This window comes from Gouania willdenowi, chromosome 2 (genome assembly GCF_900634775.1).
Source record: "Gouania willdenowi chromosome 2, fGouWil2.1, whole genome shotgun sequence".
Taxonomy (NCBI): domain Eukaryota; kingdom Metazoa; phylum Chordata; class Actinopteri; order Blenniiformes; family Gobiesocidae; genus Gouania; species Gouania willdenowi.
In genome coordinates this window covers 13,446,062-13,462,210 of record NC_041045.1, presented here as the reverse complement: position 1 = coordinate 13,462,210, position 16,149 = coordinate 13,446,062, and the positions used below count along the sequence as shown (strand labels likewise).

The 16,149-nt window shown below is 38.5% G+C and overlaps 1 protein-coding gene across 3 annotated transcripts in view; it reads right to left on the bottom strand.

The window, feature by feature from the left end:
• Positions 1-197: 197 nt before the first annotated feature.
• LOC114478565 (receptor-type tyrosine-protein phosphatase-like N) overlaps positions 198-16,149 on the bottom strand; it is a 33,008-nt gene continuing 17,056 nt past the window's right edge. For 2 of the 3 annotated variants that reach the window (XM_028471702.1, XM_028471713.1), the window contains exons 10-21: positions 14,494-14,561; positions 14,147-14,415; positions 13,291-13,554; positions 10,258-10,405; positions 9,041-9,114; positions 7,608-7,685; positions 7,412-7,531; positions 3,684-3,850; positions 3,134-3,187; positions 3,007-3,071; positions 1,964-2,037; positions 198-1,363 (exon numbers count right to left, since the gene is read on the bottom strand). In XM_028471702.1, the coding sequence (XP_028327503.1) occupies positions 1,292-1,363; positions 1,964-2,037; positions 3,007-3,071; positions 3,134-3,187; positions 3,684-3,850; positions 7,412-7,531; positions 7,608-7,685; positions 9,041-9,114; positions 10,258-10,405; positions 13,291-13,554; positions 14,147-14,415; positions 14,494-14,561 (1,453 nt within the window). In that variant the 3' untranslated portion in view covers positions 198-1,291. The remainder of the gene's footprint in view (positions 1,364-1,963; positions 2,038-3,006; positions 3,072-3,133; positions 3,188-3,683; positions 3,851-7,411; positions 7,532-7,607; positions 7,686-9,040; positions 9,115-10,257; positions 10,406-13,290; positions 13,555-14,146; positions 14,416-14,493; positions 14,562-16,149) is intronic. The other variant, XM_028471723.1, reaches the window with a different exon arrangement.

Genomic DNA, 16,149 nt, shown 5'->3' with positions numbered 1-16,149 from the left:
CTATTGTGTAATATTTGAGTATTTCATTTTTAAACATTATTATTTTATTTCTTTCACTCACTACATATGAAAGACAAATATTGTTCTTTTTACATCACTACATTTCTGTAGATATTCTCATCGCTACGCACTATTATTTTTAGTTTTCTTGTTATTCATATATGTAACCAGAAGAAGTCACACGTGTGGCACCTGCAGCAGTTGAACACAAATAGATTTATTGAAGATCTCACATATACAAAATAGCATTTGAACAACAGAGTTAGAATATATATATATCATTTTTTTTTTTTAGCTATAGTTTTCATTTGCTTGAGGTAAACAACACAATCAGCGAGGTCACGTGATCTGAATGGCACACAAAGAGGACCACGCTGTTTTTTTTTTCTGCAACAGGAAACACATTTTCCACAGCTGGAGCCACACAAATGGAGATTGAATGGTTTCACTTTGAACAGAGTGAAGCGTCAGTCACAGTCCATGAGAATCAGCTCATTTAGTTCTGTTTTTGGAGTCTGTTTTGTCGTCAATTTGTGAATTTTTTTTGTTGTCGTTTGGGGGATTTTTCTCTCATTTTGTGAGTTTACTTCGGGGGCCACACAGAATTAGACCGAGGGCCAGATATGGTCCGCGGGCCGCCCTTTGCCCATGTCTGCTTTAACTTATTTTCTCTATCACACTGATATTATTATTATTTTGTGATACATATCCTGCTGAGATTGAACGGACATATTGTAAACGTCAGAATAAATTTAGAAAAAACAAAAGCCTTTTTATGAATGTGAACTTTACTGAACATATTATTTAAGATTATATTTAGCGATTTATTTGTTGAAGGAACTGTCCAACAACATAGATGCAAAAAATACCCAAAATTAGAGAAAAATACACAAAATGACAGCAAAAATGAACTAAATGATGAAAAAAAAAACCACAACCATCTACAGGAGCTTAAATTTAGAATCTAGAATTTCTAGAATTTAGAATCTTTTTATGAATCTGAACTTTAATGAACATATTATTTAAGATGATATTTATTGATTTATTTGTTGAAGTTGTTGCGTTGTCTGCTGACGAAGACAAATACAAACATTTGATAAGTGAGTTTTTTTTTTTTCAGCTTCCAAAGGCAGAAATTTAAAGGAATCCTGGTTCTCAGGAAGATAAGTAATGAAATATTTCCTTTGAGCTTGACATCATGGCGGACTGTTAAAGGCAACAAACACAGAGCTGTATTTTGTTTTGAGCTAAAGCAGGAATCATTATTAGAGAGGCTGGTTTCCCATGCTTTTCACTGGGGGAGAGCTTTGAGGATGGCGTTCACCTCCTCGGCCACGGCCGTCAGTGCAAACTCAAACTGGTCCTGGAAACGCCAAAGAAGCACAACAAGGTGTGACCATCCTTCCTCTGCAATCATCACATCATAGTAATATGGTTTTTTATTAGAGAACACTCAAGTGGTTTTGTGCAGCACCCAAAGTAAACACAAAAAAATGACTCCAAACAATACACAAAACAACAGAAACACACAAAATATACAAAAACAAACCCGATCATACAAATCCAATTTTTTTGGGGCGGTAAAAGGAGCAATTCATTTAACCACAGGTTATTGAACGCACCGTTGTATTAGCCGCATTTTAATAATTTAGCAATTCTCCAAGAAAAATCCACGTAAAGGCCGCTACGTGACATAGGTCGCACCCAATTGGCTGATGAGGGTGACCTTCAAACAACAGGTAGGCAGGCTGCTGTACTCCTGTTAACGGAGTATTACCACGTATTCTGATCTGTTTCAACCAATGAGTTTCCACCTTGGCCGCACCCTAAACTTTAAAGGCAAAAAATACGGCCTATACGTATTTTGCTTTCCTAAAAAAATGCACAATAATTTGAAAAAATGTGCGCTCAGGCTTTGAGTTTGACCCTCCTGGTGTCAAAGCATTGATTCCTCTGGACTGACCTTGGTGCGAACCATCCCAGGTCTCTGATCTCTGATGTGCTCCAGTGTAGCAGCGATGTCGATCTCTTTCACTCCTGCAACAACAACAGCAACACTGTTATGGACAAAAAGCTCATAACGTAACCAATCTGTGGGATTTACACAAAGAAAAAATCATGAAAATCAATAGAATTAAAATTAAAAACTACTAATAGAAACATCAAAATCATGAAACATCATTTAGAGCAGAAATGGGCCAGTGGCAGCGGTTGCCCCCAAAGTAAATGCACAAAATGACACAAAAGTACACAAAACAGCAACAGAAATACACAAAATGATGGAAAAAAAACCCACTGAACACAAGAACAACAAAAATACTCAAAAATGACTTCACAAACTCATGAAATGACAGAAAAATACACAAAACAAAATTACACAAAATGAGAAAAAATACAAGAAAGGAAAACAAAATGAGAGAAAAATATACAAAAGTACACCAAAAATGAACTAAATGATGGGGGAAAAAAACACAAAACATAAAGAATGCACAAAATAGCGGGGGTAAAAAACACAACATATGAAAAATACACATAAAAACAACTCCAAAAACACAAAACAGAATTTAAAAAAATGCACAAAATGACTCCCTTAACAAAATACAGAAGAATAAACAAAGACAATAATAATACACCAAAATGAAAATACACAAATGACAGAAAAGTACACGAAACAACAACAGAAACACACAAAATGATAGAAAAAGAAACAAAAAACAGAAAAATAGACAAAAGGATGAAAAATACACAAAAATGACTCCAAAAACACACAAAATTACTAACTAAACACATAAAATGACAAAGAGGGACAACAAAAAAGACGGAATAACTGACTGACATTATTACATGTGTGTTAATTCTGATGTAATCAAAACAGGCTACATCAAATATCAGTATTATTACGTAGTATTTTACCTAAAAGCACAAGATGATTGACAGAGAAGTGTAAAAAAAAACTGGAACTTTATTTTGAAAGGAGGACTGACTTCCTGTGATATTTGTATTCACCTTTGGCCATGCGGTTGAGAACCATGTCGATCAGAATGTACGTTCCAGTACGTCCGGTGCCATCGCTGCAGAGAAAGAGAGAGGGATGAGTCCGAGCTTAACAAGCATTGAGTCAAAGCAGCTTTACCTGCAGTGCACGATGATCGGGCACGAGCGTCCTCGGTAACACTTATTCACCTTCCTAAAGAGCAAAACATGAATTAGCAAACATCTGCAGGCTCTCCTGGACCCTTTTAGATCTAGAGCAGAGACGGGCAACTTTCATCACAGCATGTGATTGTATCTGATCTGATGGTCACATCCACCTAGGTGTTAACACTGCTCTCCCTTTTTTTTAAAGAAAATATTTCTTACCCTTCCTTAGGTTAATTAAGCAATAAAATAAATCAATAAATCAATTTATTTTATTGCAATAACAAAACATGCATTAATGATTGCACTTCTTGTAGTGTTGACCTTTGACAGCATGTGCAGACAAGGTAAAAAAAAAAAAAAAAAGCTTAGCACGTAGCAGCAATGTCTGAGCAGAATCAAAGGGTAAAGGGTTGTGATTTGTTTTAATATTTCATTTTACAAGATTAAAACATTTTAAGGTGCTATTTCATTTAAACTGAAAGTTTTGATTCCTCTTTTGAGGGTTTGAACGTCGTGACCTCTGACCTGTGCTAACACAGTACCTGCGGAAGTCCAGCAGAGGGCGTGTGGAGGTGGGGATTCCTTGAGCTGGCCAGCTGAGGAAGTGGAACTGAGTGAGGGTCCTGGTTTCCTGCGTCTGCACGTTCTTCAGGTAGAAGCTACGAACCAGGAAGTCATTACACCAGATGTGTTCAGACACCAGGTTCACCTGGGAAAAGGAACATCAGGAAAAGGCAGTCATACATGGGCAACTAATCACAGGGAGGCCACAAACATGTGATTGTATCTGATCGGAGGGTCACATGATCACCATTCATATCAGCATTAGAATAACAAGCAACCTGAGCATTAACACAGGAAGGCTTTGTATGTTTGTGTTAAATATTTTTTTATGTATTTTGGATGTCATTTTGTATATTTTATTTTCTCGTTTTGTGTTTCTGTTGTCCTTTCGTGCGTTGTGTTGAGTAAGTTACAAATTACTCATTACTTTTCAAAAAAGCAACTAGTTACATTACTTAGTTACTGCTTCAAGAAGGTAACTACTGGAAGCAGTACATTACTTATAGATTACTTACTTGTGTCACCAAAAAAGAATCGAATGTATTTTTAATGTTTTTTTTAAAGCTATTTAAATAAAGGTCAACTACAAAGTAGTTGTTCAAAACTCTCTCAAATGACATTTTGTCAATTAAAGCAATTTAGTCTTCAAGATTACTCTTGATAATCAGTTTTATTATAGCGCTTTATCATAGACACTCAGTCGCTTTACAGAATTAGGGCATTATTCTTTCACTCCACACTTAGTGGTGGTAAACTACTATTGTAGCCACAGCTGCCCTGGGGCAGACTGACGGAAGCGAGGCTGCCATAGTGCGCCATCGGCCCCTGCGACCACCACCAACACTCACTCACACAACATTCATACTAGGCAATGTAGGTGAAGTGTCTTGCCCAAGGGTACAATGACAGATACCACTGGGTGACTGCCACCCCACTGTGGCACCTGAATTCTCGGTGGTCTCCCATCCAACTACTAACCAGGCCCAGACCTGCTTAGCTTCCGAGATCTAACGGGATCGGGCAATGACAGGTGCTTGCTACTTAAAATACTACTCTTTGTAAATAACACCGAAGCATCGGGGAGCTAGGAAAAACTGAAAGTGTTAAGTGTGGGAACATATTAAAGTGGACATCAAGGTCAACAGGTGTTTTATTTTTTTATTATTATTATTTTTTTCCTTGTCTGCACATGCTGTCAAAGGTCAACACTACAAGAAGTGCAATCATTATGAGACAGTAATGCATTTTTTGTTATTGCAATAAAATAAATTGATTTATTTTATTGCTTAATTATGACCATCACCAGCCCTCCCTAAGGAAGGGTAAGAAACCTTTTATTATAGGGAAGATATAAAAAGGGAGACCACCTAGGTGGTCCTCCTCATGAAAGAGTAAACACATTTTTGCGATATTTGAGAGCTTTTTCGATTTTGCGCATTTCCAAGGGTAACCCGGTCTGACAGCAGCGGCCAACCACACACAAAGCAAATTAAGGATTTCAAGAGTTAATGTAGCTAATTGTAACACATTAGCAGGTTTCTGTTAGTGATGGCGCTACTGTGGTTGATGGGAAGCAAGGTAATTTATGCTCTAAAACCGCCCGCTCTAAAGGCTTTGTTTCCTTTGCCGTGTCATTTTTAGGGTTGCACATCTCCCTGTGATAAACCATTCAATATGCATCTCAATACACAGGTTACGATTTGATTAAAAAACGATATCGATTCAATACAGTGTAGGAACTATACGATTTGTTTCCAGTACAATATTTTTTTTTCAAATATGTAAAAGCCCACATATCCCCATTGTGGCTTTATGGCACTGGCAAAACAAAAACAGAACAACAAAATCAACAAAGTCAATGTATTTATTTTTAGACATGGACCACAAAAAAAAAAGTCTGGCTGACTCATTAGATGGGAACTCCAGAGGTAAAAGTAGCACAGAATACAAACAACAAAGTGCAACATTTCAGCCTGAGCATAGTGTTTTGAGCACGAGAGGCAACATTACAATGTTAACAAGTTACACACCTACGAACAAACCATGTAACAATAACCTTATAATGATGACCCCTGGTGGTCATCTCAAAATCTGGCCGCAGGCCTGGGGAGCTGGACTGGGAGCACCACATTCTTATCTTAACAATGCTTAAAATACTCGTCACATGTTTTTTTTTCCAAACCTAAACTCTGCTGTCATCATTAGTTATTATCACCCTACATTGTGTTCAAGTGCTCATTTTTCTGTGACGTTTGTTTTTAACAGGATTTGACTTCATATATGAAGATGATTGACAGCCTCTTTGTGAATAGTTACGTCGTGACGGAAATCCGAGACGCCATTAAACTTTTAATTTCAGTTTTTTGTCTTTTTTGAGCTACTAGTACTAACCTATGATCTGATTATTTGAACAAGAAGTTGGTAGAATTTCCAGTGGGAAAGAGAGTTAAGTACTGTAGCTGTAGCTGGGCTGTGTAAGGGCAGTACTCCAAATGGGCGGAAGCGTGTTTACCAGGGCTCCTCGCGCTCCTCTGGCTCCAAATGACTTCAAATTTGCAAGATGGATGCGCCCCTAAGCGCCATATTTTGGCTTCAACAACATTGAGTGAGAACAGCTACAGTGCATGCCCGCGATACCCGATCCATGACTCTACAACCTTTTCATCTTGGAATTCATAGCTAATTCCTACCGATTAAGGAGGCTGCTACCGATGCAGCCGTATCTCTCACTTGCTGAACCGGATATCAGGATGCATCGGTATATTGTTAACAACCTTAGTCATTTTTCTACCTCACGCTCAGCGTGACTTAAGCACACAGACATGCATGCAGCAGAAGTCTACGTCCACCTCACAAGTAACCAACCAAGTAAGTAGTATTTAGTTAGAAATTGTAATTTAATTACAAGTATTTCCATAATAGGTCATTTAGTTAATGATCAGTTATAGTTATGATTAAGGGCTCAAAACAAAAGGTCGCGCTTCTCCACGTAGTTGGTGTCACACAATGCGGGTCGATACAATGCTCGGCATTGTATCGACCCGCATTAAACGTAGCGTCACCTTTAAAACACGTCCCAGGAGAACAAGGACTACAGAGAAGTGCTAAGGATCATGGGACATGTAGGATTTTAATGGAAACTACTACGCGGTGGGGCGCCCGTATGTTTGAGTTTTACATAAAACCAATTTAACTTTAAGCAGAAGCTTGCACAGGGCTAAAAGTCCCTGCTTACATCGAAGTGGCCTGATGTGGCCCCACCTTGTTTCCTGTAACTGCATATGTCAGTGACCTGTTGGCAGGTTTCATTTTGGCATGACATCTGAAGCTAGCATCATCACCAGGTGCAGAACTTCTCTTAAATATCTGAGTAGTCTTTGACCAGTAAACACATCTCTGATAATCTCTGATAGCGTCGATGTATAAATGAGCAGAGGGCCACCATTGCAATCAGGCAAACTTTGTCTTGAAGCAATCCAGGTTGTATTCACTCAGCTTGTACAAGTTCTATTACAAGCTCAATCAAAGACATTTTCACTGTGTGCTTTTTTTCTGTTAAGGCAAATTCTCCATTAACAATTGGTCCTTTGAGCCGGATCTCACAGTCTACGTTATTCAAGATTGTAATCTCGTTACAGTAACGTGTTACATTTAAACATTCAAAGTTGGTCCATGTGGGTGGGACACAGGCTCAGGCTCTGCTCACCTCATAGATATGGTAGAGGGAGGAGCCTTCGTCGGGCCAGTAGCGGTCACACTGTTTCTCTCCATCCTCCAGCAGAGCTGTCATCATCACGATCACAGTGCAGCCGTTCTCCCACACCATCTAACGCACAGCACTCCAGCTGTAGTCGCCAACCACATGTTGAAAACCAAGAGGAGTTTTTGAACATCTTACTTACCTGCCAGAAGTCGGAGATGGTGTGTGATAGCGGCCCCTGGGTGGCAATGTAGGCGGGCATGCGCGGGTCGTGCTCGATCTGCAGAGAAAGTTTTGAAACTAAACTGTGTTTTAATACAACAGGAGGCGAGTTTATATCGATAAGGCTGAATGGATCCTTCAGAATCTGCAACTCATGCTTAGATTCATCTGAACATGATGGGGAACCATTTACAAAGTGAATTTCTCCACAAATCAAACTTTCATGCTCAGGATCGCTGCGAGCCGAGGATTCCTGAGCTGACATCACAGTCAGACTGCTGGATTTCAGCAGAGGCAGAAAATATGATGTTAAATTAAAGATTACAGACAAACTGAGCATCGTTTGGCACTTTTAATACCGGATATCAGCATGATTTTTTCATAGAACAAGATGGTGTTAAAAACATTAGATGTCAAACAGGTGTTATGTGCCCATTAAAATAACGTGTTGATAACCATCTTCGTAGTATAGCTGCTCTGGGATTGTGAAAGTTTAGTTGCTTCAAGCCTACTAACAGAGAGATAGCTTGAATATGTTTATCCATCTTCAAAGTACAGTACCAACCAAAATACATAAAATGACAAAACAAAAGTCGTGCAAAATTACTTGAAAAACACAGAAATAAATCAGAAGTATACAAAACAAAAAGAACTTAAGCAATAATGACTCTTAAAACAAAACTCGAAACCTTGAGAAGGGCTGAACACTTCTTTTACAGCCGCACGTTTACATTCACGGGGTTAAGGAGAAGTGGATAGGAAAGGAGATAGAAGGGACCATTCGGATACAACCATACTGTTGAAAATCTCTGCAAAGTTTAGAGGCATAAAGTCACCAGCAGGTGGTGCTGTACAACCAACAACCATAACATCCACATTATGCTCCAAAACTTGTTCTGCATACTGTATCTACAATACCTATTTCTTCCTTTTGACATCTATCAGCTCACCAAATTTAATTTAAATCCGTTAAGAACTTTTTGAGATAACCTGCGAATTCATACAAAACAACAAAAACACAAAATACACTACATGACAACAAAAAACACACAAATTGACTCCCAAAATCCAACAAAAATACACAAAAGGACTTCAGACATATAAAACAACAAAAAATACACAAAATAACTGAAAAAAAATAAGAAATAACAACAAAGACACACAAGATGTGAGAAAGATAAAGTAACTGACTCAGAAATTACACAAAACATCAATAAACTCGCACAAAAAATAATTGGTTTCCTGTGTTAATGCTCAGATTGCTCATTATTCTAAAGAATAACATGAATGTTGATCATGTGACCCTCAGATCTGATACAATCACGTGTTTGTGTCCCCCACTATGATAAAAATGGCCCGTCTCTGATATAAGTGATGAAGTGTGGGTTGCCATGGTGATGTGGTGAGACGTACAATGGGGCTGGCGTTGATGTAGTCTGCACGTGAAGGGTTGTCCTCTGCTCTCAGCTTTACTCGGGCGTGGTCATCTGCACAACAGGAGGGAATTATGTTTCTCACACATATTGGATACTACGTACTGTAGTTGTTCCTGAATTTAAAGAGAACCATGTGAATGATCCATGTTTGAATTTTGTAACGTAATAATATTTGTACATCCTATTCCTTTTTTTCTTTTCTTTTTTATATTCCAAATTTTATTTGATTTGTATTTGTTTCTTTTACTTTATTATCAATCATTGAATATTATTACATTTTATTGTATGGTAATAAAAACATTTCAGTTATTAGTTGTGGTAATTATTGCTTTATTGCATTTTCACGAGGGATTTTATTATTATTATTATTATAATTATTAATATTATTATTATTAGTAGTAGTAGTTGTAGTAGTAGTCTTAGTATTACTATTATTACAAACTTATTATTCGTAAGGATGCATTGTTATCTGTTTTTTCTTCTGTCGGTCATTAACTACTGCTACACAAATAAGCTATCAAAATGTTCAGAAAGTTCCCTAGATTTATGCTTGTACTATCATGATTTGTAACTTTTAAACTTTTTGAGTTATTACATTTTTTGTGAAACTGCATTGACTTATTGAGTTAACAGCTGGTTTCAACCCATTTCAACCTTATTGCTAATGCTTAATGGTAAGCTAATTCTAGGTCAGTGCTATTGCTTGGCTAATGCTAAGTTTATTGTTAATGTGAGGTCAGTGCTACTGCTAGGTTAATTCTATTGCTAGACTAATGTTAATGCTAGGCTAATGTTAATGCTAGCTAATGCTAGGTTAATGCTAACCTAGCATAGTGAGGAAAATGCATCCTAACTAGCATTTTCTTCAGGATATTATTTCTAGTTGTAAATAATATTGCATATCTTCATCAAATGTGGCTGGTTTAATATTATATATTATTGTTTACCTCATTTGTTTATTTTAAAATGTGTTCATATTTCATAATGATAATTGCAAATTTTACGCAACATTTTCTACCCTATTTCTATCGAGTTAAATTGTTTCCTTTGGTGTGGCAATATGGCTAACTCTGTTGTATAATTGCATGTTTTAAAAATGTATGACTTTACAAGATTCTACTTTAAAAACGCTGTTACGAAAGATACGGTGAGTTTTGGTGATTTGACACCAGCATCAGAACGGCTGAGGCTTACAGGGCAGTGCGTCCACACAGCGGTTCTTCTTGGCGTTGTTGTGGCTTTGAGCGGTGGACACGGCGCTGGGCTCGGCCTGGTAGGAGCACAGGGCCTCCCATTCTTTCAGCAGACGGTCCTTGTTCCTCAGGTGGTCTTCCATGTACGCCTGTTCCATGTTTCAGAGTAACACAACGCAACAGCCTCAATACAATGGGAAACACAGATTTATTTTTCTTTACTTAAAATCAGATCTGATCACATGCATGTTTTTGGACAATATCACAAATGCACACATTGTTTTTATCCACAAAACGGGTAGCAAGTGTGTAGAAGTGTGGATTAGGGGCAATTTTATTGGAGAAAATGATTTTGGCAAGATTAAAACCAAAATGTTGAGATTAAAGTCGAAATTTTGAAAATAAACTTAAAATGGTGATAAAAGTTTACGATTTGCTATTACAGTCAAATCTACAGAAGCTGACTAGGGCCAATTCACCATATACGACAACAGTCTCCATCCAAACTGTCCCATAGCTCCTCAATAGACACAGATAAACTGAATGCTCCCCCTCTTCCAAACTTCACTGTTTTTTCCTTCTGAACAGATTCAAGTTTTTATCAATATCTCTTCAAAGTCCTTAAAGACATTACAACGCTGTGTTCATGAGCCAAAAAGAGAAAGAATCTCTTTGTTATAAAACCCAACTTTGAAGTATAGTTTCAGTATAGAGTCTTTGTTTGTTCTGTTTTCAAGTATAGTTTCATGCTTGTTCTTTGTGTTCCCAGGGGGGTATTTCATCAGTGTTCTTTATTAGAGCCAGGCCTACAGTTTAAACCTGGTTTAACCAAGCCGTTCGTGACAATGCTGGTTTTTCCCATTCCATCAAACTCTTCTCAGCTTGGAGCTCCCCAGCTGAGCCAAGCCAGCTGAAGGTGTTGTCTTCATAAGACCCACGAGATCGATCACAGATTTAATGATTAGAAATGTGAGGATGCATACGCTGGAGCTTTTACGATGAATGATCAGCCAATAGAAACCAATGCTGAGACCAACAGGATGTGACATCATCTGTTACAGCGCAGTGAGAATAAAGGACAGACATGTTTAAGACTAGGGATGTAACGATTAATTGTAAGGCAGTTAAAAATCGATTCATAGGTACCACGGTTCACATCGATGCTCTGAAAATTGAATCGCAGTACTTTCTTTAAACAGCAGAGGGCGCTATATATTAATCCTTCCAGAAGCGGATGTGACGGGCGGAATCTGCTACTATTTTCTTTCTGGCCACCATTTACTGTTAAACATGCTCATAAATGATTCTTTACTCCTTTAGCACCGAAAGAATATCTGTAATATTACGTGAATCTGTAAAAGTCACGTTTTTCTATTAGCTCTGTCTGCTAGCATAGCTTCTCTTCTTCACTGGTGGAATAACTGCATGCCAACCGACCACTGGGTTACCAGTGCCGTCTCCTGGTCTAAACAAATATCTGACGTAAATACAGTAAAATGACTGTTTTTTTTTTTTTTTTAAATTGTTAAGGCTCAAAATACATTTTCAGTTGCACTTTTAAAAAGAAAAAGAACTATTATGCAGTTTTGAATTGTTTACTAAAGAACCAGAATTTAAATTAATAGGTTTCTTCTTCATTTGTATTATTCCTTTATGTATTTCATTCAAGATTTATTTTTAGTTAAATTGCATCATTTTGCATAGTTTATCAATGAAATGACAATAAAAAATAAAAGGAAAATAGTATAGTATTTTCCCCCAAAAAATAAAGGAATATTTTTCAGTCATTTGTCTACAGTCCCATTTTGTAAAATAAATCGTGAGAAAATCGTATCGTGAACCCAGTATCGTGAATCGAATCGTATCGGGAGTTGAGTGAATTGTTACATCCCTATTTAAGATGTTTCTGTGGTAAAACAACAGAAGCATGTGATCACACACTGATCATGTGAGTTTAATACTTTTTTAACACCTAATAATAATAATAATAATAATAATAAAAGATGATGCTGTAAATCAGATTTAAATAATATGTGATTTATGAGACTTGTGAGTGTTTGATGAATTCAGCACTAAACATTGAAATCAAATGAACAGAGGGAGCAGCACAGCGGTGCTGTCACGTCCAACACAGCAGACGCTGCAACTGCAGCCTTAAAGGTGCAGTCCGCAACTCTCAGATCCCTCCCTCCCACTCCCTCTCCGCTGCTCTCTTGCCCTGACTCCAAACTTTCCAAAGTCCCTCCCGCAGAGGAGCTAACAAGCTAACGTTAGTCCGACAGCAACATCACAGTAATATAATATGCACTGTTAAAAACATATTACTGCAGCGCTTCTCTCTCTCAATGTCCACACACCTCAGCAGCAGCACAGTGTCACTTACAGCAGCTCGTGCGGAGGCTGCTGCGTGCACATGAACAACACAAGCACTACAGAGTTCTAGTGCAACAATTACAAATCAAACAGAATGTAAATCAAGCAGCAGTAATTACCTTTCAAGCAGAATGGACATTTTAAATTTATCGCAAAATAATCTGCCGTGATTTCAGCGTGACCATCCCAGCTTCTGCTTACGGAGGATGGGAGGGTAACCCATTTTCGTTTAAACTCGGAAAAAGTTACGTAATTAATAGTTTGCATGTTTTGTTGGCTACTTTCTTATTAATTTGCTTGTTCCCAGACTTAATGGTTGAACAGAAGATTTGATATTAAATCAAATCTTTGAAATGTTTTCGAATATTATCAAATAATAGTCAGAAATAGTCGGTGGGCACACTAGTCATACTCAACAATCCTTTTTTCAAAACAAAAGCATCTTCTTCCATTAGTTTTTTACCTCTTTTGTAAATAGGGCTCTTGTTTTGAAGTTAAAAGGAAGTTTTAAAATCTAAAGTCGTGCAAAATCTCTGAAATGTTGACATAACATTTGTTTCCACGAGTTTTATGGATCAAGCTGTGATGTCGTCTGTTGTTGCTCCTGGATAATTTGTTAAAAACAACTGTTTGGTTATTTGTAGAAATGAAGTGTACTGACCAGGATCATGTGTCCAGTAGAGATGTCCATGTTGGCCTGAGCCGGCTCTTCGCACCAGGATGGCGTGCTGCTGTGAGAGCTCGGACTGGGCTGAGCTCCGTCACTAAACTGGGATGACACACTGCTCACTCTGGAGTCCGCGGTTCCTGTGGCTCCGCCCCTCGCTCCAGCTCCTTCTCCGCTGGCTCCGCCTACCGCGCCCAGCGCAGCCGCCTCCAGGCGTCCAAAGGCCCCTTTGGAGGCCATGTGCTGGCGACACAGGTCCTGGTGAAGAACCAAGAGATGAGAAACTTACAACAGCTTTGAAAACTGTGTTTTTAAAGTTGTCTTTGTGCATTTTTGATGTCCTTTGGGTTTTTGGAGTCATTTTGTGTATTTTCAATGTCCTGTCATTTTGTGTGTTTTTGGTTTTTGAGTCTAGTCATTGTCCCTGTTTGCATTTTGGATGTCATTTTGTGTCTTTTTCGTTCATTTTGTGTCTTTTTCGTTCATTTTAGGTCATTTTATAGCTGACGTAAGAATCAGCACATGATACTTTAAAAAGGGCTCACATTGGTACAGTGGTTAGCATGTCCACCTCACAGCAAGAAAGTCCTTGGTTAAAGCCCTCTTGTGTCCTTTCATTGTGGAATTATGGTACCCCGTCCAACACCCAATGGGATGGATGAATAATTTCAAGATATCACACTTCTACTTTAATATTTGTGTTTAACCAACATTTCCATCCCCGCTTTTTTATTCTTCTTTTTTCGACCAGGGCGCTACCTGCAAAGTTCCGCACTTGTCATTAAAGCGTGTCTGAAACCAAAGATCTGTTACACACAGATTACACAGACCGGTCTGATATTTGACATACCTGGTACTCCTGGTGGGTGTATGCTCCGCCCTCTGGGCCCAGCCCCAGTTTTTTGGCAGCCAGGCGGTGCGCATGGTGACGGAGGCAGGCGATGGTCATGGCCGACACCAAGATGCAGCCGATGCAAGCCATCGCCACCATGGTGGAAAACACCCAGCGGGAGCCAGGCTGCTGGACTTTGGTCGCCAGGGGCAACGCGTTCCCATGTGTGACTCCGCCCCTCCCCTCTCCATCACCCTGCAGCACCTTTTGGACGGGTTCCTCTGTCCCTGTGAGGACAGATGGAGACATCTGAGGAATGCCTCCACAGCTTTGCTCTTTAGGAATGTTTGGAAAGTTTCACAAACCTGATTGGTCAGCGTTCGTCAAGGTGCTGGAATTTGCTTTGATTCTGGAGACAGCCTGTCCAATCACACTGCAGAGATCAAAGTAGAGGGCGGGCTTCATACACATTCTTTCTTTCTTGTTTCCTTATTTTCTTTAACTTAGTTTTTATTTTCCATCTTTCCTCTGCACTTTTATTCCTATTAATTCTCATTCTTTTTCATACGTCCTCATTTTTTACTTTACTTTTTTTGTTCACATTCTTCTTTTGCTTTCCTCCTTGTGTTCCTAAAATACCACTCTCTATTTGTGCTTTCTTCATTTTTCTGCCCCTTTGTTTTCTTTGTTTCTTCCCCTGTTCAGTAATTTTAAATATTTTCCTTCTTTATTTATTTTCTTCTTAAAATATAATTCAAGAAAAAATAGAAAAAGTAAATTTTTCTCTTCAGCATTGTTTTTATTTCCTTTTTTCCTTCCTTAGCTATGGTCGGCACCAGGCAATTTTAACCAAAATTAAGCAATCCGGAGCTACAGAGTGTAGGAAAATGAAAAAGGTGACGATCTAATATGAATCTTAGATTAATTGAGCCTTTAACCTCTTAAAGGGGACATATCATGCTAAATCCACTTTTTTAGCCCTTAAATGCATTTTGTTGTATATTTAGTGTTTAGAAGTACAGAAAAGTTCAAATTAGTCTCTTCAGGTGCTCTGTTGATATCTTTATATTCTGTGTTGGTCATATTTTTCAATCTGTTTTGATTTTTCTATTCTCTGTTAGGTTTTTTGAACAATGACGTCACAGTATTTGCAGCAGAACTACCAAATTAGGACATCGACTCCAGGCCCAACACTTCGAGCAATCCGCCATTTTTATTTCTCGTTTTTATTTTGTATTCCAAGCTCAAGGATGGCGAAGTTACGAGAGGATAAGTCAAAATGTTCGGTTGTTGGATGTAGTAACCCACACGCTTCTTTACACCGTCTCCCAGCATCAGAACCTTTTCGAAGTGCCTGGTTGAGTTTTATTTTTCACAGAAATGTACCCACATCATTTTTGTGTGCGCAAAGCACTTCAAGCAACCTCCACCAGTATAAAGAAGGATTTGCCGAAAGACTTTGTCTGATTGAGGGTTCAATTCCTTCTATCTTTGGAGACGACGCACAGAGCACTTCGGTAAGCTGTAAATAACACTAAAAAGTGTGATGATAAGACGTCCCTGTCATTGTTTTGTTAGCATTAGCAGTTGCACCATCTTCGTTTTAGATCCTTGATGATATGGCCTAGGTGATTTAATTTAAGTCTAAAGTTTTCATTAGTCATTTCATTTTGCCGTTTTTGTCTCCGAAAAGACTGTATTAAAATGCATTTCGTGACGTTAGCTTGGCGCCAGCGTTAGCTCGGTGCTTGTGTTAGCTCACTTCTTCATCATCTTCATTTTCATCTCGCTCCGCCGGGTCCGACTCTGGCTGGATGGATAAGTTTTCCATTGTTGACATTTTGTAAATAACGTGTGAATAAACATTTTCTGCACCAGATTGTATCTCTTCTATCAAACTACAAAAATGGCCGAACAGGGTGGAGTTGAACCGAGTGTCACCTCTGCAACCTGGAGAGGGGGCGGGGCATGAAGTGTCTCATTTGCATTTAAAGAGACCGCACCAAAACGAGTTGCTCTCA